At 40.7% G+C, this 27,221-nt stretch overlaps 1 protein-coding gene across 1 annotated transcript; it reads right to left on the bottom strand.

Annotated features, from left to right (window-relative positions):
• Window positions 1-21,035: 21,035 nt before the first annotated feature.
• CPT1 (Undecaprenyl pyrophosphate synthetase family protein) lies at window positions 21,036-22,219 on the bottom strand. Its single transcript, XM_087373356.1, has one exon. The coding sequence runs from the start codon at window positions 22,130-22,132 to the stop codon at window positions 21,119-21,121; it is 1,014 nt and encodes a 337-aa protein (XP_087229482.1). The 5' UTR covers window positions 22,133-22,219; the 3' UTR covers window positions 21,036-21,118.
• Between the last annotated feature and the right edge of the window lie 5,002 nt (window positions 22,220-27,221).

Here is a 27,221-nt window from a genome sequence, read left to right as displayed (position 1 = left end):
GAAGGGCCCAAATCCTTGGATTATGACTCTTTGGGGAAGGAAGCACGCCGCCTCGTCGCCCACACTATGTGTGATTAGTATTATATATTATCATGCAAATATTTTCAATTGCTTGTCCATTCAAAATTGCTTGTCTTCAACTAAAATCTTATAACATTCCTCTCTTTTGATGCATGTTCTCGATGTGAGGGAGCAACGAAATCCAAGTTGGATGCGCGATCAAAAGATATCGATGCCTTTATTCATATGATTGTAGTCCATGTGACAATATTATATAGACCGCAATGAGGATTGGTTATGAACTCTCATGAATGATGCCTTATTCATGTATTTGTTGGACCTCAACTCCCAAAACAGACAAACAATATGGACATCTCCAAGTCAATAATAGATAACCACCCCTGACACTTGCACGGAGGATCAGGTCCTACCTAACGAACCCTGTGTCGTGTATCATGTCCACATTTTTACTCATTCACTTGTTTCCTTTAAAATTTTGAAAAAATGCTACGATTCAAGTTCAATTTTGAGTTAGTAGTTATGTGCTCCACGAAGGAACACTGCCTGACACACACCTAGTTTTGGCCTACCACGTCGAAATGTGGAAGCCTTATTGACGATGGGTGAGCTTCTCAAAGCGAACCATTTTTTGTTCCCTTCTCTAATTTCCACATTCACTCTTTCTCTCTTTCTATTTCAAGGCAAGCCCCTCCCCCTCTCTCTCTCTCTTCTCTCTTCTCCTTGCTGCACATCCAAGTCCTCTCTCTCTCTCTCTTCTTCTTCTTCTCTCTCTCAGCTTCGAGGCCTTTGTTCTCTCTCTTAGCTTCCAGGGGAGGCCTTCTGAGTGTATTCAACTTGTTTTGTTATACGCCATGGAGCTCCTCTTGTTACGACACGCAGCTTCTTCTTCTTCTTCTTCTTCTTCTTCTTCTTCTTCTTCTTACGTAACGAGAGTTTATCAAGCTTGCCATGTGGAAGACATTGGGAGGTTTCGGGAGGAATTTGGGAGCTTCAGAGGTTTGGAGCTACGTGGAGTGCAAGAAGGAGATCATAGTTTGTATGCCCAGACTAGGAAAAGTAACGGTTCAAACACTAGGGTCGGCCTTTCCTTTCTGCCTTGCTCCTAGCACCTCCTGTCCCTCCTCCACTTCGCGAGATCATAGTTTGAATTTGAATTTCCCGCCAATGCCCAGGGTCGGCCTTTCCTTTCTCCCTCGCTCCTAGCACCTCTTGTCCCTCCGCTTCGAACTCATCTTCTTCTTTCAAGAGAAAGCTGGCTATGGTCACCTCTCGCGCGCGCGCGCTCTCTCTCTCTCTCCCCACAAAGCTAGCTATTGTCGCACGCCTCCCCTCCCTTTCCTACAAGCCTTCGCTAGCAACGTCCTTGGCGTTTCTTGCACTCTTGCGTCCCCCCCTTTGCAACTGCCTTTTGTTTCTGCCTCAGAGGACCAAATCGAAGATCCGAAAGAGGAGCCATTGAAGGGAAGCTTTGGCTTCATTGTCAGCATAGGAGGAAGGCTCGAGGAAGGTCTCCATCGACCTGCATTGCCATCGTATCAACACCCATGTTCTCTTGGTTATTGCCCAAGCCTTACCGACGGCCGAGATTAGCCTGCACTAAATTGTGTCTGGCTGTCCAAGCCGCAAGGAGGGTATCAAGCGCTCTAGCAAAGGGGAGATTTTGGAGTGCCGTTGGGAGAGGAAGCGATGAAGTTGGAGCTGCGGGGGATGGTGGAGGCTGAGGTTTTACAGGGATGGTGCTCAACCATACGGTTGATCAAAGTGAAGGATTGCAATCCCTCCCATGAACTCAGGATTCAACATTAGCTATATTTACTTTTAGTTGCATTGCAGAAAATCAATGTAAACCTTATTTCTTCGTCGCACACATAGGGAGGGAGGAGAGAGAGAGAGAGAGAGAGAAAGAGAGAGGGGGGGTTGGAGGAGAGATAAATATATAATACACACACACACACACACACACACACACACACATGCATGCACACATATATATATAAAGAGAGAGAGATAGGAAAGAGAGATGGAGTTTTGTGTAGTTTTCAAAGTTCACTTGCATGCAAGTTGAGTATAGTTGCATTCAATCTACCCATAATTATAGTTGCTTAGAAGGGACATACCATTCGTTAGCCCACCTCTTTGTACTCGATTATAGTTTGTGGTTGATCCATGCATGCCTCGTTCTCATCCTATCTTTTGTGAAACTCCAATCATGTTTTCATAGTAGTCTTACATATCGATCTATTATAGTGGGCTCTAGATTGCTTCCAATTTTCCATTCCAATATTTAATCGTTAAAATCCTTATGAAGATCTCAATTGCTTTGACATTTAACCTATCATGTTCAAGATTTGAATTGATTTGGTGTTTTAGTTTTCAGCTTAATACATTATTTAGGGAAAATAAAAACCACAAAAAATATATTTAAACAAAGATAGTTGTTCGATTTACAAAATATTGCAATGAATAAGACATTCCACATCATGCAATGTGCAAAGTACATTATTCGATTTGCAAAGTAGATTATGCAAGATCCCAAGGAACGCACATTCTTGGTCTTATAATTTTTGGAGAGAAATGTGCCAACTCTCTCCCCACATGAACATGTAGTTACACAGACATGTGGTTCTATGTATTATGAAATTTGTGCCTTGATGATCGCCTTTTTCCATCATCATACATTGCCAACTTTCTATCCATGTCAATGTATGGTTATATGTAACTTTTGAACAATGCTATGTAATTATAAATAACAACAAAATGAAGATTTGGCATGCAAATTTTCAAGTGTGTTTCATTTTGTGTATACCTTCATAACACATGTGTACATTTGCTTTTGAACAATGCTATGAGTAATTATAAATAACAACAAAATGAAGATTTGTCATGCAAATTTTCAATTGTGTTTCGTTTCTTGTATACCTTCATAACACATGTTTACATTTGCAATGTAGATTGAAGCAGTGAGTTTTGGTCAATTGACATGCCTTGTCATTTGCACTAATATCATGTGGATTGCAAGCAATTGATACAAGTAGTCATCTACAACTTGCCTAATGACTAGGTACTTTTATAATATAATTTCATGTCATTCATAGAGATGAAGTAAACATTTACTAAAAGCCGAGTGTGTACTTATCATAATAGTATTTGAAATAAGAAAAGATGATTACACCCATGTCCATCATGGCCATTCATTGATACATATTTAGAAGAGTGGCAAAATATGTGCTCTAAAATTGTAACAAAAATGAAATATTGTATGTAGAATTGAAATCGGCACAAATTCCTTCTCGAAGTTATGATCACATCGATACTAGAGTCTGAGGTTGTACCATATGAACTATTAAATACTTTTCTTAGTGTGTATATTGAAAAAAATCAAGAAAATAGAAACAAGGATGATTTGTGAGGCTTGTATATAGTCTCCCTTTTGAAAACTGTACCCAGTTATATATGCTCGTGACTACATACGAAATGTGCTAGTTGCAGACATATTTCAAATGCAAATGTTGTTGATCATTGATGTATCTTTAAACATTTCAAGGGCAACCAAATCATTAGCAACAGGAACGTTGCAAAGAAGGTTGATACTAGACAATCCATTGATATGCTAGGATTGACAACAATGGATTTGCAAAAATTCAACAACACTAGTGTCAACAACTGAGCAAATACTAGCTTTCAACTCGAGAACACATCCTATCTTCAAAAAATACTTGTTTATGTACAAAAGGTCCCATTCGAAACTGGGAATTTGTGTTCTTTCGTCAAAAGCTATTGTTGACATTCTAGAGAGACATTCTATAGATTCTCCCTTCGATCTTATGAGAGTTTGCACATGAGGACAATTATTTGTCATTATTGGAACATGTAGATGTATTGCCTACAACGCATCAGTTTCAAACACATGATTCACATGAGGTTGGCACAATAGTACTCCATAAATCATCAAGAATTGTGGAATGGAAATTCCTTACATCCAAAGATGGATTATTTGATTCTCATGGGTTAACAAATGAAACAGTGTTATTTCCATTTCTATACCCTTTTGGACATGGTAGCCAGCCATGATGGTAAGTTGTTCTTAAATATGTACTTGAAAATGAGGATAAGTTCACTATTCTCAGTATTCACACTCTACAAGCCGTACTTGCTACTCATGTACCAAATTCGACAAGCAATCGTTATTACAAACTCAACACAAACGACAATTCTATAAAGAAATATTGATCAACAAGACGCCAGGATCCAAGAGTATATGAACATGAGATCATGAAATGGGTGATCAAGTTTCAAGTACCAGGGTCAATACCTGGATCCCCTTCATGGCATCATAGAAACTTGAAAGATCTAATGGCGATGGTTGAAACATGGGGACTTCCTAACATATTTCTAACACTCATAGCAGATGAGGTATCGAACACAAGATGGTGTGAGATCGATGAAATAAAGCACTTGTGAGACAATTCAATAGAAAATTCACATGGAGAGATTGTCTAGTTGAGTGCATAGTACATTTCACATTCGACTACAATGGTTCTTGTCCAAATATGTTATTTCTAACAAAGGACTACTTGGAAGAGTCAAGCATCACATAGTGAGATACGAGATCCAGAATTGTGGATCAATGCATGCTCATATAATGTTGTGGATTGAGGAGACCAATATCAAAATTATATCAAATTAAATTGATGCACATATACCGTACTTGAGTGACTCGGATACACTACTTGAGAATTCCTTGGAAAAGAAGCTCCATGATTTGGTGAAAAGAAAGCAAATTCATACATGCCAAGTAGCATGCAATTCGATGGTCTCAGATAACACTCACAAATGCAAATATGGTTTTCCATTTGGTATCCATTCAGAAACTAGACTGACATTAGATCCTCTTACACATGGATGGCTCTATTATCGCTCATCCCTTGAGCATCAAAACGTTGTCCCATATCATGCTAGCATACTATTGTTGTGGCAAGCACACATGAACATTCAAAGAATAACAAATACAGGCCTATCATACTACCTCTTAAAGTATGCTATGAAAATATAGCCAATGGGACATATGAAATGAAGATTGAGGATGCAAAGCTCCTCAGACTTAAGAATCTAGATCCTTTGAAGTTGAAAATGATATCTCCATGCATTTTATCAAAACCAACATCACCAACATAGGCAGCACTACCATGCTTGCAAATTCCCACTTTACAAAGGAGCGAGGCTGTATACCTTATAGACTCATCTCCACCATCACTACGCGAATGATATCTTTGAGAGTTCTGTATCACAACAATGTATCCAATAGATACATATTGTGGTCGACCAAACATCATGGAGAACTTCACATTCTATGAATTTTGGAAGAAATATGAGATTCAAAAAGGCAAGCGCAAGAACTCTTCAGATGTAATCATGAAGCATTCTTTTGGTAGCTATCTATATCCCTCGACACACATTGTACGCTTAACAAATTACCATCTTTTTCATCATTTCGATGGATTTTTCTATAATCTTTTATTGAAGCACATTTAGAAATGAGAATGAGCTCATTTCTCAAACAAATCGCTCGAGGTCATACTTCGAATTCTATACACGATAACTCATACAAACAGAGGATGACATTAAATCAATCGTAGAACAATATTGTAGGGTGCACATGCTTATTGATGAGAATCAACATCAACTAACAAATATGATTCTGTAAAAGAGTCCATTACATGCATTGAATGGAAATTGTATAACATCAACAGACCTTGACAAAGGAGACAACATCAACAACAGATCTCAAATCTCAATCCTCTGAATTTGTGGAAATCGATCATCTACTACTTCCTCAAAAACAAGGACATAGTCTAGAGTACTTGCATAGAAGTCCATTTTTGATACATGGACATGACTTCCAATTTTGAACCAATGTTAAGTCATACCATTGCAAGAGTCGTGAATTTTGTATTGATGAAAGCACGGCCGCTTCTCTTTTGTATTCATGAAACTTTTTCAAATTTCATTTTGCGGTTATAATATTGCTCCAGTATCATTACAATTAAAACTCCACTTCAATGTTGTTCAAGTATTTTTGCTATTTTTGTTCACTTCAAAATTCCAACATTATTAATTCTCAAGTTCAAATCATCATACTCATGTTGCATCACTGTCAAACATCCACTCATCATTCCCTTTCACAATCTAACAGCTACCTACCCAGGTCTAGTTAGCTCTCGTCCTCTTTTGTGCTTAGCCGCTTCCTTGAATCATTTGCTCCAAGGGTGCCCTCCCTACAGTGCCCCTTTCATAGAGTGGGTATAAACATGCCTAGTTCCAAAGCAAAGCTCCACATATAGCCATACTTATATAAGGCTCTGTTCTATTGCTTTAGAGGTGTTTCCTGCAGGCGCTATCTACTAGTCCACCTACCTTTCCCAAGGCCTATCCAGGCCCTTCAAATAGCACCATACGTGCCTTTGACTAGCAATGGCAGACTCTTCTATCTTTGCCAGACTCTCTCTCTAGCAAAGGAAGAAGCCCCCTGCCCTCCTCCAAACCCCCTCTCCTTGTTCATCTCCCACCACCAGCATGCCCTTCCCCTCCCTCCTGCAACCCCAGCAATGAAGCTACTGATCACCCTCAACCCCTTTTCACAGTCATTACTTCTCCCTCCCCCCCCCTTACAATCTCCTCTTCTCCCCACTTGCTTACCCGCTTGGCCAATTTCTTAGCATCCTCATTTGCTTAGGCCCCTTGAATTGAGTGTAGCTTCACGTCATAGTCCTAGCCTACCCCCTTGGCTTCAATTGGTTTAGTGTTATGGTCACAGCCTGCCCCCTCGTTGGTTGAAATGTAGGGACCACACAGGAAAATTTCTAGTTCTCTCTGCCTCTAGGACCAAAGCCTCGTCCAGGGCAACCCTTCGCACGTGAGATGTGGTGGTTGGGGTCCTACAACTATCTTGATGTTCAAGATGACTAGCTTGTTGCTTTGGAGATGTCTGTGTAGCCCCGAAAGGTGGGTTCCATTAGAGCCTTTGGGAGAACTAACATCCTTTTTGAAATTCAACTTACGAGCCATAGGAGAGGAGCATCAGACCCCCCTTCTCTTTGACCTTATGATGAGGGATCAAATGTTCTCACGAGACAAATGAGGCTTGGGTCTAGCAGTGGCACTGATCTTTTGGGACCCTCTATGGTCAAGATTAGGTGAAGTAAAGAAGGTAGTTGACACGACTAGAAAGTGACCAGTTTAGTGTTATGGCGACTAGCAAGCGACTGATATGGGCTAATTTGAAGGCCGATTCATGGGATGATAGAGTAGAAACAGAAGTGCAATAGGTAGGTAGCCTTCTTAAGATGATAGAGCAAGATTGACACAGATGTTAGAGAATAGGTTGAGGTTGATTTGATAGCTAGCAATAGTGGGCTGATTTGTAGGGCGACAAGCTAGAGACTAGCTAAGGCTGAGGCATTGGACAGAAGCTGATTTGCAGGGCAGTAGGCTAGAGACTAGTACAGGCCGATGCCCTAGACAACAAGCTGATTGGCTAGGCAACAAGCTAGAGATTGGCAAAGGCTTATGTGCTGGGCAAGGGAGGAGCAAGAGCTCAATGAATTTTGGAAGAGGACTGGCCCTTAATTTATAGGGGACCTAGTGAAAAAAAGCAAGGGCTAAACTAGAAACGAAGCTTGGCAGAGAAGCTAATGATTAGGCGCCCGGGTAGGTTGAGGAAGAAACAAGAAGGCTAGGTGCCTAGGTGGCTTGAGGGAGAAGAGCACTTTTTAAATTTTTAATAAGTTTAACTTTATTCTAAACCACTCTACCCATGCACAACATTAATTAATTTAAAGGCCTAATCTAAAAACGTAATTAACTCATAACTAGCCATAGATGGCTCTGACTTTTCTCAAATTGAAACCATCTCTACGATCTAGCACTCAAGAATTTGGTTTTGAAGATCACTTCCACCTCAAAATGTCTATGTGATTGTTATCTATCCCTATAAAACTAAGCATCACAACCTAACACACCAAGAATCACTCCTAAGGCCATGGAAGGTGTTAGGAGAAGAGCTGTCGAGTATGGAAAACCTGTGTGGATGTTCAAAGCATCATCAGTCTTGTTCGATATGTTGATAAATTAATATCGTGGTGGAGGGTGATTTTGTAAAATAGTCATTCATCTCGTAACTCCACGTACCCCATGCACTAGCTTCTAACATCCAGTCACTAGATGTCATTGTCATTAATGTTGGAGACCATCCAAACCGAAGATGGTGCACAATATTATATTTAAAACGGCAACAATAAACCATGATGAAGATGCTAGATCAGACTGAAGGCGATAAAGCCATGCTGCAGGTGACAAGAGCTCTAAAGCTGATAGAGTCCCACTTGAGGTGACTTGTCACACCAAAGGTGACATCAGCTATACTGAAGGTAGCATACATGGTGATCAACCATGAAAGCATACTCTAAATTGCATATGAATGTAGAGTTCTGTAATCAGAACTCACATATAGTAATACACACATGTGATTAGTAAAAATGAGATTCCAAGAAAATAAATAGGTGCCCCTAATGTTCCCAAAAATAAAATTCAAGGTATTAGTTGTGGAGGTAAGATTGTGAGTGGGTTGAGGGGTGAAAAAGGCAGTTTGAGTGGAGAACTCTAGAAGAAATATGGGATCTGAGGTATTTAAGGGGGATGAAGCCACCTGCAGATTTCTTCATCTCGCTCTCCCTCTCTCCATCCACATCTCGCGGCCTCTCTCCTTCTTAGCCCACTCTCCTCCCCCTCTCAGTGTCTTCCCATCTCCATCTCTCTCCTCCCATCTCAGCCTACTTTCATCTCTACCTCCCCCCCTCTCCCCCAGCCCAGCGATCCTCTACCTCATCCATCTCTCCCTCTTCATCTATAGCCCACTGAGATTTTTCACAAAAAATTATGAAAAGTTAGCAGTTGATTCAGGTTGAGAATAGCTAGTGGATTGCTAGCTACAAATTTTTGAAATCAGAAGAGCGATTAGGTGATTAGCGAGAGATGGAGAAGATGAGAAGAAGAGTGGGAAATGAGTAGGGTGGCAAAGGATTGGTTGGTATATAGTAATGGAAAATAAATAGAGAATAGTAATAATGCCCCAAAAATATGGCAGTAGAAAAGAGACATGGTTACATTCCTTCCTTTCCCGAAATAGTTGTCCTCAACTAACAACAACTAGGCAAGGGTACTCAATTGTAAGGCTTCATATAATTGAATGAGATCATGATAGTCAACAAGATATTGGCGTTCCACCTACTTCACATAAGTAAATTTGAGAAGATACTTGCAGTCATAATGTCCTCCCCATGTATGCTTATGTTGATAAAGAACCTGCTTTGGGACGATAACTTCATCTTCATCCCCAACATCTAATTGAGGCTCATTGATTAGAGCAGATGATGCTGGTCCTTATGATGCTGATGTGGATCTTCCAATGTGAGGGAAGATGTAGTTGGAAAGAGACATCATTGACCTTCTAGGTGGTTTGAAATGGTCCATAGTATTGCGAAGCAAGCTTGACATATAAAATTTTGCTACCAACTTATGACTTAAGCCTTCTGATAAGAACCCAATCATCTTTCTTGAAGTCAATAGCCCTCTATCACTGATTTGTGGAGTTCTTTTAACATTCTTGAGCTTGAGGGATATGTGTGAGTGTTAATGTTAATTGAATTGCAAATTGGTAATTGCATTGTTTCATTTGGTAGACCAATTTCAACATGACACCCTATCAAGTGTAAGAAAGTTGATGTAAAAGGTATGCTCTCTATTGTCGGGATCAATTCAACCCTCAATGAGTTAGTTTGCTTTATTTACAATGAAAATAAGATTTTTAGGTAACTAGATGTAGTGTTTTGCATGTTTGTGGCTTGAAAAAAGCACCCAATTTCTTATGTCCCATCTTTTTAATAAACAGGTTGTGGTCGCTACTTCTCCAATATGTTTGGCCTTAAAAGTGGATTTAATTAACAAAATCTGATGTTCTTGAGAGATAGATGCTCAGAATAGTGTTCCCGAGAGTAGTTTTGTAGTTCTTTTAAATGTTTTCCTACATATCTCTCTACATATTTTGTCCCACCTAATTAGCTTATTTTTGTACTTCAGTCCTGTTTTAAGAATTTTGTTATAAAAAAAGTATATCTTCATGCCCTACTTCGTTTGAATATGACATTACCATCTATTGAAAGATTTCTATCATGCATTGCAATGGAATTTTGAAGGTATTTAAGAGACCTTTGATTTGTAGAATAGCTCCAAAGTGATTTACTTCATATTTCAGCTCCAAAAGCAAAACACTTTTGTACCAATTTCAGAAGTTGGGTATTCATATAAACTTTCATTACAAAACTTACAAACCAATGTGGTGGTTTTACCAACTTTGGTTGTAAATTTTAAAATCAATCACTCTTGAAGCAATTTCAAAACTTTTTGATGCTTCCTTTCCTTACTTCCAATAACCTAGACTCAATATTTTGATGTTGCACCACCTCTCAAATTCAGTTCCCATAAAATAGAAACACTTTCAATTGTATGTCTTACATGGTTAATTTTCATATAATAGTAGCAACATCTAAAAAGACAATAACTCCTATGCTTGATGAAATTATAGAGAAGAGCGATGAAAAGAAAAACATTACACTCAATTTTTTTAAAGTGGAAAAAATAAAAAACTATACCAAGCAAAAGAAACAAGGGCATGAAAACACAAGCATTGCCCAAGGAATGGAAATACAAAACTTATCAACCATGAAACTTGTGAATTTTATTAAGAAATAGGAAGGCAATGCTCATCATCAAAGTTTAAGAGTTCGTACAAACAAGAAAACATGGTGTCCATTTTTTGTTTCGGCTCAAAAAGATGATGGTTATTGCAAACAGTCACTCTCAATGAGGAGTGTCGCTCGATTGCCTCTAGGGATAACAGGCAGAATCATCTCTCTCTCTGAGTATAAAGCTGGAGTATTATTAGTTGGATGTCTAAGTAGCAAGGCAAAGGTGTCTAACTAAGATAGAGTGTGCTGCGTAATTGAGAAAGAGAGGATTGTTTCTATTGCCCAAATCTATGGGGTTGAGGCAATAGACCTCTTGATCCGAAGAGCAGATGAGATCGATGTGTACTATTCTAAATGTCCCAGGGCTGCTAGGGCTAAGATGTAATGGCTGGCTATTGAGAGGACTGTTGCATAGCTACAAGCTATTGGAGAGGAAGCCCCAAAACCATAGGAAATGCTCATACACCGGCACCATCGTTGGAAACAACAACTAGTCATGCCTTGCATGAAGTTGCTCACTTGGGATGCCTCTTTGCCCAAACACCTCCAACTCCAAAAACATTGCATAAAGCATATGGAGGATGTTCATAAGTGGCAGCAACGTGAAACCTATAGGTCAAACTATAATCGTTTGCAAAATGTCCTAGGGTAACCTATCTAGCCACTTGGCTTAGAGAGCTTGTTGTGCCCATTTTCCAAGGGAGCCAATTTTCTCCTAACGCAGTAGAGCTAACAAAGAAGAATACCTCACGCAATTGCAACTTAAAGTTTGAAATGTCACCTTGATAGTTGTACTCTTTTAAGTTAAGTCATGAGACTCAAGCAGAGGTATGAATGGAGACACATCACCTCTCATGATTTATATCGTATCTAGATTAAAATTTTGAACTTCTTATTGATCTTTCACCATTGCCTCTTGCATTTTTATATTACTTATATATATATTCAAAATTGAGTGATTACACGAACAATGATAATATTAAATCGTTTTGAGTTATTTTAATGGACTCCTTGATTCTTATATGTATCATCTATTAATTTACTTCATCTTTAGAACCCTATGTATGTATGATCCATTCAAAAAGTTAGAAAGCTAGGAAGTCTCATTGGGATAAGCTATGTGATGGATGAAAATTCTCAAATTTTATATATATTTTAGCTTCTCGTCACTTTTTAAGCAACCAAATATGTGATTTGCAGTCCATAGATCTCCACAAAATAGCACACAATAATAACTAAATTTATTAATTAAAGATCAATATGGATGGTATGGATCCTACATGCCTCCTCAGAAGGCTTCAATGAGATTAACATAGCAGTTCCCTAATTGCTCTGACTCGCATTCATACTGGCTCTCACTGACTTCAAGAATGTTGATCTAGTGTCTAACATCCTCGTCCACTAGTTGTGTGACTTCTATCATATTACTCCTTCTTCATCTTCTAAGCTCAAATTAGCACCTTGGTTGTGGACCTTCACTTGCAACATATACCCAAGCATCGCATGAGTTGCTCCATCTTCTCATGAGATAGAGCCTTGGTGAAGAGATCAATAGTATTTTCCTTCGACATGTAATAGATAAGCTATGCCAGCCCATCCTTGATCATCTCATGATTAAGTGGCTATTAACCTCAATAAGTTTCACCCTCGTGTGGAACCTTAGGTTTATTTTTATGTATTGAGTTGTAGTTATTGCAATAGATCTCCATAGCTTCATCACTTTGGAAGACCTTCATGTTTTCCAAGACACAATTGAGCCACATAGATTCACATGACACCATACGCGCTTGCTTCAATCAACGATAGAACCATTACTCATTACTTCTTTTTGAGCCATGAGATGGCACTAGCATTTAGCATGAAGCAATATCTGGAAGTGGATCACTAGATGTACACATCTTCGATCAAGTCTAAATCACAATATCCATGGATGTCGATTGCACTTTGGTCGGCAATTTCATATATTATGGTACCCATAACTACCAAAGGACATGAAGGTAGTCCTTCCAATGTGCCTACCTTGGTGTTGATGCACATTGATAGAGTAAATAGATAAAGAACACGATGTTTGGTTGTATATGTACTAGATATAGTAGAGTCCTAACCAATTATCAACATCGGCTTGAGTTTATGACTGAGTAACATCTTCAATGCTCAAAATTGCTTTGACTTGATTGTTCCACATTAAGTCCTTCTAGTATTTACCAAGGTGAAGATTGACTAGACACAAGTATGGCACAATCTTGCACACAGAGAATCCTAGACTGATCTAGGACGAGATCCCAAGAGATATCAAGTTCTTCAATCAGAAAAATGATTGAGCTTTGATACCTATCAGAGTCATGCATATGCAAAGCATGCATTCCAATTAAATAACTTAATAAATTTAGAATTATAGAATTTTCATGATTTTCAAATCATGAAAATTCACATGAACAAATCCATATTCTCATATGACAGAGAGAAATAATAATTAACAAAGAAGAGACACTGACACCCAATGGGGTGTGAATAGGGTTCACCCTCTAATTGGGCATGCCCAATCATATTTTATATTCATGATGGTTAGTCCAATCAAAACTTGATAAAGATATTTGAACAAAACCTTGAGGACTTTTGACTCCTAGTCCTAGACCAAAATGATGATTCCTTCAAAAGATGACTCAAATACAAATATACTTTTGGACTTTCCAAGACGGTAACCACTGGCAACCCCTAGTCGAATCCAGGTAAAGAGTGCCACAATTGTAGCTCCACTATTTCTCTTGAACCTTGAAACAGAGACACAATAGAGTTTTCACCGGTTAGGAATAGTATGAAGAGATGAAAACCCTATAGATTGTGTTCAACTTCCAAAAACCAAAACGAAATTTGAAAAAGAAAGAAGTAATTTGGCGTGAGAAGCTTACCCTCTTTGGTCAAGAATAGGTGTAGCAAAGATGGCAACTGACCTGAACGGAAAGTGACCAATTCGATGCATTTATAATTGCACCAAAATGGCAACAAACAAACAAATAATATGGGCTCATTTGGAGACTGATTTGTAAATAAAGCAAAAATAGAAGTGCAATAGGTGGGTAGATTTTGCATCTGAAAGAGGTGAGATGATGGAGCAAGATCAATAATTCGCATCTAGATCTACTAAGAGATTTTTGAAGCATAGGCTGAGGCTAATTCGTTGACCAACAGTAGGTTGATTCGCAGGGCTCCATGCTAGAGACTAGTAGAGGCTTATGCACTAAACACTAGGCTAATCACTGGGCAATAAAGGCTGATGCAATGGGCAAGGGAGGAGCATAAGCCTTTATTGCCCAGTGATGCAATGGGCAAGGGAGTAGTGAATTCTGCAAGAGGTCCTTAAATTATAAAGGAGCTAGTGGAAAAAGCAAGGGCTAATAAATAAAAAAGAAGCTTGGGAGAAAAATAGATGAATTAGATGCCCAGGTAGCTTGAGGAAGAAGTAAGAAAGCTGGGCACCAAGGTGGCTTGAGGGAGAAGCATAACACTTTTTAATAAATTTAACTTTATTCTAAGCCACTCTACCCATACATAGCATAGTTAATCTAAGATGTAGGACCCTATAATCTCAAAATGAACTCATAACTACCCCGAATTGAAACATTCTTTAGATTTTGAAGAGCTCTATGATCTAGCACTCAAGACTTTGGTTGTGAAGATCACTTCCACCTCACAAAAGCTATGTGATCTTGATCTGTCCATATAAAACTAAGCATCACAACGTATCACACCAAGGCTCATGTTAGGAGAAGAGCTGTCACGTATAGAAAACATGTGTGGATCTACGAAGCGTCATCAGTCTCATATAGCATGCTGATAAATATCAGGTGGAGGATGATGCGATAGAATAGTCATTTGACTCACAACCTCATGTAGGTGAACTCCACCCCATGCACTAGCTTCTAGCATCCCGTCACTAGATGTGACTATCATGAATACTGGAGATCCATTATCATATACTAAAGATGGTGCATAGTATCGTATCGAAAATGGCAGCAATAAACCATCCTGAAGATGGTAGATCACACTGAAGGTGACAAGCGCTCTGATATTTGATAGAGGTGACACATCCTTGAAGGTGACATTACTATACTAAAGATAGCATACATGGAGATCAATCATGAAAGAGTACTCTGAGTAAAGATGAACATGTGCACATCATAGCAAAAGATGGTCGACTGGAATGTAGAGTCCTGCAATTAGAACCTGCAATTAGAACGCACATACAGTAATACACACACTTGATTAGTAAAAATGAGATTCCAAGGAAATAAATAGAGAATTATAATAATGTCCCAAAAATATGGGAATAGAAAAGAGACATGGTTACAAATTGGCATAGTAAAAGTATGTCCCAAGTAATAAATAGAGAATAGTAATAATGTCCCAAAAGTATGGCAGTAGAAAAGGGACATGGTTACTAATTGGCAAGGCTAAAGAGGTTGAACTGATTTGTGATGAAATTAAGAGATTCCTAGGCTAGATCTTGGCATATAGGGCTAGATCTTGGCATAAAAAACCTCCTTAGTCTCATGAATCTTTATATCGATGCCACTAAGGACAGTGGCAAAATTGTACTATGATACCACTAAAACCTTAACCAAACCTCAAACTCAACTCCCATGTTCAAAACAACTCCCTGGTTAATTCGGATTTTAAAAATGTGCCTCGATACTGGCTAGAATTCAAATTGCAGCGAGGGAAGACAATATGTAGCACCCTCAAGTAAATTGCACTTGTAGAAAGGATAGCTGGAAACTCCAAACAATAAGTAAGAAACTCAAGGATGGGGCTGGAAAACAATTCATTGTAGAGAGCGAATGAAGAGGTGATGAGAGAACACACTAGGGGGCAGAAATAAGGGCTACCCTTCCCCCCCCCCAAAAGGTCTTTATTGCAATAAAAACATGCTTGTACAAGATAGCTCACAATGGAGCAAAGTTTGTGTACAATTCTCAATACAACTGAGTTTCTAAAAGTCGTTAATTTATAGACTAGGCCAGCCAAGTAGAAAGCATGTTCTTTCTAAAAGTTGGGCCTACTTTGTTGCCTAGAATTCAATAGAATTGAATTGAAGGGATAGGAATTACGACCATGGATATGGTTAGTATTGCTTGGGCTGCTCCGATGGTGACTCCTATATTCTCTCTTCCACCTGTGGTTCGAGGAAGAAGTGGATCGCAGTAGGTAATTTTACACTACTCCTCCTAGTATAGTAGAATCCGGGCAACGTGTCTACCAATTTCACCATAGCGGCTCGCTACTCGTTATACTTATCGTAATTAAAGGTGATTTTCCTTGAAAATTTAGCTTTCTCAAAGGCAGGCGCTTTCTTCATAAAGTGGGATGCCTTGAATACCTTTAGCTCAAGTGGTCCCTTCATTAAAATGGGGCACCACTTGTCTTACACTTTTTCCCTTTAAATGTGGGGAATTAAGCAATTTGTACCTTGCACAAACAATATCCAACACTTTAACCCATTAGAGGTTAGTCAAATGGATGTGTTTTAGTTCTTGGACTATTTCAAGTCCCTTGTGGCCATCCCCACAATGCTCTTAAACAAATGCAAAGCAAAGGAAAAGAAACTTGTTGTAGTTAACCAAAGTCAACTGTCTTTGACTAAAGTGAATATAAAAGTTTCTTTTTATTTCTTGGGAAAAGTACAAATGTGTGACACAACACCCTTGTGTGACAAACGGACCATGTAATTTCTAGCTCAAAACTCTATGGGAACGGATGGATGTAATGAAGGGGGGGAAAGGGGCAAATTAGAGTACTCAAATGGGAATTAGAGGACATATGAAACTATATAAGTCCACATCCACCACTCATAATTTCTTGATGTGACATATGATCCTATCTGAACTCCTTCTTCCTTCTCCTATGTGCCTACTCTCTCTCTCTCTCTCTCTCTCTCTCTCCTCACTTCTCACCCCTTAACCCCCTTCCCCTCTCTCACTTCTACCAATTCTAATCTGCCCTGACCCCTTTTCTACATTTATTTGTGGTATCAATGGTAAGTCCATTCGGTAAGTTTCACAATCAATCCTAGCCAATTTCTTAATTGAGACATTTTGCAACATTTTGCCACGAGAGTAGGCATACTTGTCTTGTGTGAGTACATAAAGAGAGACAGGGATGTGCTCTGAAGGAGGGCTCTCATCAAGGAGGATAGCAACAAAGGTAGTAGACACTCCAACAGCAGCGGGCTAGGACCAGAGATAGCAATAGAAGCTCTTGAGATAAGGGGTTGGCAGAACTTGCATAGTAGGCTAGAGAGTCCCTTGCAAAGTATCATGGCCATCGGGTCCCATTTGCATGACAAGAATAGCATCAGGGCATTATTTTGAACTAGGCCAAAAAGAGTACCCAAAGGGATCCAACCACACTTTTGGTCTCATTCCTTTGGGCGGTGAGGAACATGCATTTCCATTTCAAACTTGTTGTTAGACATGGCATCATCACACCCTCTAGAGCACGATAGGTTTTAGTTCAAATTAGTGGATGTGCACAATATCCTGATCAATCCAACGCATATCAGGCTGTAAATCATGCTGATTTTCATACTGCACATGTGCCTGTAAATGACCACTAACAGAAGGAGGAGGAATCTCAGGTCCCTTGGACTTATCCTCCTACTGCTTCTTTTGATCAGCCATTTTATTCCCAAACGACATAATGATAGCATTTGTTTTTCTTCTTCTTGACTCTGTCAGAAGAGTCTCCATCCTCAAAAGCATCCTTGCTTTTCTTACTGGGCTTGCCTTTCTCTTTCTTGCCCTTCCTTTTCCTTTAGTAACAACTCTGAACGCCTTCTTGTTGCCATCATGCTCACGCAGCCTCTTCCTTGCTTCCTCTTGGATCAACAAGAGACTAAGCTGCTCAAAAGTCAACTGCCAAGGTTGTCACTCAGCCATTGAAGCTCCTTGGCAATTTACTGAGCGTCAACTAATTGTTGATCACCTTCTAGCCATAGCAACCAGTTGATCTTTTAAATACTTGGACTTTGATTAGATGATCTATCACTTGGTCACCTTCCTCCATCTTCAGCATGAACAGTTGATTTTGGAGCATTACAATACAACTGGTATACATAGTGTCGTACAAGTCCTGTAGAATTGCCATGCCTCACGTAGAGTCTCTACCAGTTGAATGTGTGAAAAACTAAATCTCGAGTAGTCCCGATGATCATTGATATACACCTAGATGAATCCAGGAACATTCCCAAACTCATCCTCTAAAAACACAACATAGTGCAGTTTCAATCTCACGATAGTCACTCATAAGATTGAAAACCATAAACTCCATCACGCATAGCAGGGACTAGCTACTATGACATCCCCAGTGATGCCATCAATGCCCAACAGTGGGTGTAGACCATAGTATAAAAGTATGCTCTCACACATACAAATCCACACACCCACACATACTTGAGCATCCATTTATACAAAGTCTTCACACTGAGTTTTTGTCGGCACTCCGGAGGTGAAGGGCAAACTCAGCCATGACGAAGGCTAGCACTAAAGGAGAAGGCTAATCAAAAAGTAGTCCAAATATCTTCATTCAAGCTACAACTGCTTGTGAAGTCTAAACGATTTCATTTTAGTCTCTCCCAAACGAGCATCTAAATCTAAATCTAAATCTAGCTGATAGGGCAATGCACCATTTAAGATGGAAAGAATTATCGCAACACCAGCAAGCCGCAACTTGGACGAAAACTTCACAAGGTGAAATTTGCATGTCCGCTAATACGGGAGAAGCATATACCTAGATGAATCCAGGAACATTCCCAAACTCATCCTCTAAAAACACAACATAGTGCAGTTTCAATCTCACGATAGTCACTCATAAGATTGAAAGCCATAAACGATGATCATTGATAGTGCATCAACATCGTTCTACATCCATTCTTTGACGCCATCTGAATCTACCATCTGAACTACCTTCCCTGCATCCTCCAGGTCTTCTAGTTTCCTTCAATTATCTCCCACAATCCACATGCAACCGGCAATGCATTGGGATGTGGAGGTACTTGGCTCACCCGTGCTGAGTTCTGTATGTGCTAGAGTATTCTCTTGATCTTCCAATCACATAATTTGTTCTATCTAGCATCCCCGTCACACCGAAGGTTGGAATCGGTATGTGGAACACCATCTGCACTTGTGAGAGTTGCTGCAAAGGGAATTCTTACTTACAAACCAAAGACCTTCCTGTCATACCTCTACTGATCAGACGTCACCTTCCTCTTTCAATTGTCAAAGTTGAACTCTGGCTGGATGGCTTGATCACCAAGGCATACACCTCATGGCATCAGATCTAGCCGTCCTCTGAAACCCTGGGCTCTCAAACCTCTATTCCAAGCACACCACTGTCTCACGGGTCTCCAAATAGGCAGCAGGGCTGTGATACCGTGTTAGAAGAAATCTAGACACCTTGCTAGATATGAATAAATATGGCATATGCAACAGAAGAATCTCAAGAGGAGAGAAGGGAATGCTTTCTCCAACTCCAGAATAATAGACAATAATAGAACAGCCCAAAATATCTCACAAGTATATTGCACAAAAATCGAACCAAACAGTTCTTACAAAGTGCCCCATAGAGATCCCAAAGACCTGCAGCAAATCCGCTGCCGCCTGTGGATGCTCTAGGGTGAAGAACACATGTACTGCTACTACTTCTCTGTCCTCGACTCCTCAGGTTGCATGCTCCTCAGTGCGCTTCACTTACCATCTATACTGTGAGTTGCTAAGACAACACCCTCTGCACACATGTGCTCTCCTCTGACTGTAGGTATGCACCAAGTGATGCTCCTCAACGAGTGAGGACTGCCTCCAATCTGAACTACAAATAGCCCCCACATTAGTCAAGAACCCCTTCTGTACAGGCCGACTGCCCAGCCTGTCAGCCCAACCATCCAGGTTGGCCTAACCTGACCTAGGGCATAATGACCCCTCCTGCTCCCAACCCTGTGACTGCCAGTCTGTGTAAGACTTCTGACCAGCCAGCTTTCCTGCCATAAAATAGGCCAGTAACTGCGCAATATTCTGGCCTTTTCTGGCCCTGCATCAGCCCACCAACATGCCTTTCCTCCAGAGCCTATGGCAGTACCTGGGCAGTTCTGCACAGCAACCAACGTGGCTGCAGCTCTGTAACAGATCCACTGGCCCTGTAGATGTCCCAAAAGTACCCATGATTGCTGCCGTACTGCTTGTACCTGCTGACTGGAGTCTGTACATGCTGCTGCACCAGACGTACTGTCCTGGCTCCATACATGCTGCTATATAATCCATACCTACTGCATGCCGCTCACAAAGTGTGCCCTAATCCAGAGCTCCTGCCCACCTCTGACTGAACTGTGTAGGAGCCCATGTGGCAGCCTACAGTGCTGCCCACATGCCTGCCCTGTGGATGTCATTCCCCACCTAGATCGGCACATGTAGCATCTACAAATCATCTCCACATAAGACTCTCTTGTCCCCCATTCCTACACTGGTGCTCTCCTCATATGGGGCTCACAGGTAGACTAGCAACTATGACATCCCCACTAACGTCATCAGCGCCCAACAATGGGTGTGGACATATGCTCTCACATACAAATCACACACCCACACATACTTGAGCATCCATTGATACAAAGGTCTTCATACTGAGTTTCTATCAGCCCTCCAGAGGTGAAGGGCAGACTCAGCCATGACACAGGATATTCAAAAAGTAGTCCACGTCCTCTTCATTCAAAGCTAAACTGCTTGTGAAGACTATACAATTTCATTTTAGTCTTAAAAAATGCTTAGACCATTTGGCTGATAGGGCAACGCACCACTTAAGATAGAAAGAATTTATTGCAATATCAGCAAAGATGCATCTCCTCTGCTGAGGCTATATCGTAAGAAATTAACTTAGTCGTTGCTTCATGCCTCCCATTAATCAATGTGCAACAATGTGGCCCTTGCCATGTAGCCTCATCAAATGCTCTACCTTGTCGCTCCTATGTTAGAGGCACCTACACAAAACTCACCTACACGTTACATATATATATATATATATATATTCTTTGAAGATGAGCACTAAAGCTTATGCTTGAAAACCAAAGGAAATTGGACAAAATTAAAACGTAAATTAATTGCGGTGAGGGCAGCAATCACTCAAAGCGTCCCAACTTGTCGTCATCGAAATGTAAAGAGAAACAGATATATCATATGGTGATCATAGAATACTCAAAAAACCTTGATAAAAACAACTTTTGGCGACTCTTAGCATGTTCAATTGTAAGTTGCTCAATGTGGTGAGCACAAACCTACGCAGCCCTTGGCCAATATTTGATTGGAAAGCTGCCTTTTGGCCAAAAGAGAGGAATACGCTCTCTGGTACTCTAAAATCACAAAAAACAGGTGCCTGAATGAAAATTCTGGCCAAAGAACTTTGCAAAACGCTAAATAAGAAAATGAACTTTGCCAAAGGAGGAAATTGCTAAGACGAGTCTCTCCTGAAGTCCGAATGACAATGTCAGGGGCAGGACATGCTTCGGTGTATAAGTGTTGCTGAATCTCGCCTTCTGTGACACGATCCATAAGTAAATCTAGGAGTTTATGGCCTAAACGATCATGTCCACACTTACAATTGTTTGCTCTTTCCGGCACTTTCCGCGATCCACTTCCATGATGCACCTCACCATTTCGCCGAAGTTCTGCAGCCCTCTGAGATTCTATCACCCGGTAATCATTTTTAAGCTCACAAAAAATATCGTTCCGAATAGTCTGGATAGAATGCATGATTTCCTGGGTGGAAGTGTAGGAAATACACAAGTTCAAAACAGCGCTACTATTATTACTAGTTCTGTCCATTGCTCGCTCAGCTGCGTTCCTCACACTGTCTGGGAGCAGCGACAAATCGCCTAGAACCCTCACACGCACCCCGTGCTCTCTAACCAAATCCTCCTTTTGAATCAAAGTTTCAAGCTTTGCTTCCATCAACTCCATCAAAGCAGATACTTCCTCGGGCGACCGCTGAAAATTATCTATGCTGAATGCATAGAGAGTCACAACCTTCACGCGCAATTCCAAGCAATCTTTCAAAACGGACATCAAGCTCTCGTACCCATGGGCGTGGCCGCTTTTGCGATCGATGCCTTGGCGATCAGCGAACCTACGGTTGCCGTCCATAATGATGGCGATGTGCTGAGGGATAGGGCCGGCCGAGAGGACCCAAAACAGGAAATGTCGAAAGAGAGCAAGAAGCGAGGTATGGATGGAGGCGAGGAGGCGGAGGGGGGAGGAATGAGGTGCGCCCATAGATCTGGAGCGAATGAAGGTGCATGACAAGGTTGTGGCAGCAGAGGAGATGAGGAGAAAAGCAAGCTAAGGTAGCCTCTTCTGAGGTTAAAGCCTTACATTGACTTTATTATATCAAGAGAGACGACTCTACATCAATCTCTACGTTTTTCCATTCACTAATTATTCAAACGAGAGTCGTCTACTCACCCACCGCTAGGTCTCAAGGTGAGATTTTTAAATGAATAAAAGTTTCGTAGGCACTGCTGGCTTCGCTTTATGATTAATTTACTCAAGGATTTGGGTAGATGAGCATCTATGTGATGGTAATAGAGGGGTCACGTAAAAAATTGCCCCCCCTCCCCCCTGATAGCAATTAAGCTCTAAATAATTGTTATGCACGAGATTACTCCGAAAATGAACAGATGCTCAATATGTGAAACAAACCGTATCCTTCTCCTCTTTATTATTGGCATGGGTTTGTTGGCTTATACAAAACCAAAGAAAACGACTCTCTAAGGACCCTAAAGACTGAGGCAGCTAGCTGCTACAAGACACAGATGCTCGAAGCCTTCACGACAAAGAGAACGAGACGATCGTCTTCAACACCTAAATACCGCCTCAACTGAACCGCCATGCAACACGTCCAAGTCTCTAGAGAGCTCCAAAAGACACTTGCCACTTGTAGGCTTCCACGAAGCTTCGCCCGTAATCTTCCAATCAATACCAGCTCTTTTGCATGACTCTTCCAACAAGCTAGCTCAGTTGACCAATCCTATAGAGCCACGTGGAGTAAAGAAGTCGCCCTGGAAGATCATCATGCTAACACCTCCCTTGACCTGAATAGGGAGATAACTGAAAATTGGACATCATAGTCCTGAACAAAACTGAGGCATCAAAGCCTAACAAAGAACTTGTTATCTAGCATCATAGCTAAACACTGGCGTCGTAGCCAAAAGAGCTCATCAACCATCTCCACAAAGCTCTAATCCGAAAACTCGCTGGACTTAAAAAGTCCACTCCTGATCTAGCATATTGTTTGAAACAAACCCGACTATCTCATTTTGTCGAGGAGATTCATCTCAACTGCCCCGCTTTGCCTCCTCATCCTTTTGTTTCTTGTTGCAAAATTGCTCTATATGGCCAGGCTTTCCACAATAATAGCAGGCATGCTTATCTTTGCTTGTAAATCTTTTATCCTTCACTCCATATGCAATATCCCCAGTGAACGTGTTTTCTTCATGTTTTTCCTTTGCCATAAGAAGTCCCACACAGTCGATGAAATCCACCTCATCATTTAGACGTAGAATGCGTGTTGTCTCGAAATATCTAAACGGGAAAGGATTGCCTTCTAATCTTCATCTTCTGTCTTTGATCCAATATCCTGGAGCTGCTTCAGCATAGACTGCATATGATTTAAAAAGGTGGCGAGATCCTCACTACTATCGTCCATACGTAGATCATATAATTGTTGTTTCAAATTGGCTCTCGAATGGCGCATCTTAACCCCAAATAGTGCCTCAAGAATTATCCAATTTGTTGCAGCAGACTTCGACATTTCCACGTGTTGAAAATACTCCTCTCCCAGAGCGCGGCCCATCATGCCCATGGCTTTGTCACTCTGCTTCCTTCAAGCCCGTTTCTCAGCTTCTCCTGAGGTCGGTTCCTTCTCCGTGCCAGACACAATATCCCACATCCCCTTCTGCATGTACCACAGTTTGGTGGAGGGTTGCCAACTAGCAAAATTTCTCCCATTAAACTTCACAAACGAGGCCTCAGATTTCGTCTTCTTTACCTTCTCAATAAATACGTGAAATAAGACCTAATTGGTCTTGGAAACAAGCTTCGACCAACACGTCTAGACCCGATCTTCTTCTCTGATTACACCTACTTCTAGGTCTTCTCAACTGCTTTAGAAACACCAGGAAGCGGCTCTCAGATCTTCGAGCAAATCCTCTTGACATGCATGCAATCTTCGTGAACTTGCACCATTATTCTCAGCATAGAACAATCGATCTCGCTCTAGAACCACTGATAGCAATTAAGCTCTAAACAATCGTTATACATGGGATTACTCAAAAAATGAATAGATGCTCAATATGTGAAACAAACCGTATCCTTCTCTTCTTTATTATTGGCCTCAACCATACAAGGTTTGTTGGCTAATATAAAACCAAAGAAAACGACTCTCTAGGGACCGTAAAGACTGAGGCAGCTAACGGCTACAGGATGTAGACCAAGGCTCAAAGCCTTCATGACAAAAAGAATGAGACGATCGTCTTCAACACCTAACTACCGCCTCAGCTAAACCGCCATGCAACACATCCAAGCCTCTAGAGAGCTCCAAAAGACACTTTCCACTTGTAGACCTCCAAGAAGCTTCAACCGTAATCCTCGAATCAATAGTAGCAACTCTCTTGCATGGCTCTTCCAACAAGCTAGCTTAGTTGATCAATCATGCAGAGCCATGTGGAGTAACTAGATTTGCAGTGGGCAGATAGTCTTTCCATCGTGAAGCACGTAACTACTCACTCAAAATTGAAGCTAAATCCTACTATTTTGTTAATTATTTTAGGGAAAAAAGAGAATGAGTAAAATAGTGGACAAGAGACGTGACATAGGGCCTGTTAGGACTCGTTCCTCCCTACAAATGTCAGGGGTGGTGATTTATTATTGATTTTGTGATGTCCATGTTTTGGAAGTTGAAGTCCAATAAATACATGAATAAGGCGATACAATAACTGATCCTTGTTGCATTTATACAATATTGTCACATGGACTATAACCATATGAATAAAGGTGCTTCAATCTTGCATCCATCTTGGATTTCCTTCCTCCCTCGCATCCATAACATGTATTAAACCAGAGGAATGTTGTAAGAATTCAGATTGAAAACAAGATAATTTGAATGGACAAGTAATTTAAAATATTTATATTATAATATATAATATATAATTATTATAACCACACACAGTGTGGATGGGGAGGCGGCATGCGTCCTTTCCCAAAGAGTGATAATAGAGGAAACTGGCCTTCCCTGGGTGTCGAGATAATGCTAAGTATATAAACGCCGAGAATATTAGCGCCAAGGATAAATCTCACAAATGGATAAAAAACTAGCATATTACATGAATGTCAATAGTCATAATCATAGTCGAGCGCTAAGACACAATATCCCAAAAACTTGCCAATGTGAGCCTGAGAGGATCTACATGTGTCCTTGAGCGGGATGATTCCCAACATTCTCAAATCGTTCAGTAGACTCTGGACAGCACAAAAAGACAACTATCATTAGAGAAAGTCCGAAGTAGAGCATGTAACATTCTCACTCTCCACTTAGCCATCTCCACTTAGCCAGCGTTACATGCCCCTCCAACCTCGGGAAAATGGAAGTTTGAACAATGTAGTAGGTTGAGCTTTTAGGGTTGTGTGAGAAGAGCATAAGGGTATCGCGAGGCTCTCCAAAGCTTCACATGCCTATGCCACGCTGGGCTTTATCTCTTCAAGGCCCTTGCTACTCTTATGTGCTAGCACCTACTTAAACACAAATCCATCTTGGTTGCTTACCACCAAATGGTAGAGGCTGGTTAGCTTCCAACAACCTCACCGCAGTGTATCCACTGTAGCTAATGTGACGTGCAGAGTAATAGATAGATAAATTGATCGATCGGCATCATTTTTATAGAGCTCTAATTGTTCAATTGTCTCGCAACCTCAAATCTATAAACAAAAAATACCAAATGCACATCGATTGGGAAAGAATCTTACGTCAAAATCTTGGTTAAAGACGTTGCAAGCAACTAGACCTCTCCACTGTTGCTTGAAGACATAGACAATGCTGACAATCATGTGCTTGTTTCGAATTCTATATATTTATGACAAAAGCAACTATATGCTTTTCTTCCATCCTTTTGATAAAAAGCTTAACTATGCTTTTGCACTTTGCTTTTCACACCGTTAGATTTGCTTGAAATCAATGCCCAAAATTGTGACAAGTGGCTCAAGGAGAGCTCAAAAAACACAAACTTCCCCCTAGGCTTCCTACCATAAAGAAGTCACCCTAGAAGATCATCATGCTAACAACCCCCCCCACCCCTCTGTGTGTGTGTGTGTGTGTGTGTGTGTGTGTGTGTTACGTCAACCATAATCCCGAGAGTGTGGATATGGTGGAGTGGGAAACCAGAGAGCTTGACAGTGCAAGGGTGGACATGCGAATTAATGCCTAGCATTATAGAAGGATGCCAAGAGGGGTCAAAAGATTAAGGTCCTTTGAAAGGACATGGCATAAAAGGGGTTCACATGGCATGCACTGGGTTCAAGGGAGATTTCACTGGGTTCAGATATGAAAGAAGAAGGAGCTATTTGGGAATCATGGCTGGGTGGAGAGTTCGAGCTGAGCCCTCTTTACGGTGTTGTTTTAGTGGTATCAGAGCATAAGGTTCAATGATGAAGGAGATCTGATTGACCCTTTCAGTTTGACCATCACTTTGTGGAGGATCTGCAGTGCTCATATTCAATGAAGTTTCAAACCTAATAAACACAGCCCTCTAAAAATGGTTGTTAAATTTGCAATTGGTTGCTAATAATGCCGGTTGGTAGCCCATACAGTCTATAGATATGCTCCACAAATAGCCTAGCTAATTCTGGAGTATTAACATCTTCATTGATAGGAATAAAATGAGCCATCTTGGTCAACCGATCCACAATTACCCACACAAAGTTGTGCCCCCTCTGTGTCCTAGGTAATCCCACAATAAAGTCCATGGAGATGCTTTCCCATTTGCCAGATGGAATTTACAATGGGTGTAGGAGACCTCCTTCCTTAAGGCATTCAACCTTATTGACCTGGCATTTTTGGCACTTCAATACATAATCTTGGACGTCCTTACCTATTTCAGGCCAAAAGAATTGTCTTTTCAAAAGCACATATGTCTTCTGAATTCCCGGGTGTCTAGCATCGAACTATCATGACATTCAAAAAGGATTTCGTGCCTAATGTCATTATTATCTGGGACACATACTCTACCCTTGTAGAGCAGGTAGCCATTTTGAACAGTATATTTTTTCCACTTGAGTCCTTTATCACCAACCTGTTGTGTGTCGCCATTTC

The sequence above is a fragment of the Dipteris shenzhenensis genome, chromosome 4, assembly GCF_047967505.1.
Source record: "Dipteris shenzhenensis isolate YYH24624 ecotype China chromosome 4, Dip_SZ_1.0, whole genome shotgun sequence".
NCBI classification, from domain to species: domain Eukaryota; kingdom Viridiplantae; phylum Streptophyta; class Polypodiopsida; order Gleicheniales; family Dipteridaceae; genus Dipteris; species Dipteris shenzhenensis.
This window is presented reverse-complemented; position numbering and strand designations above follow the sequence as displayed.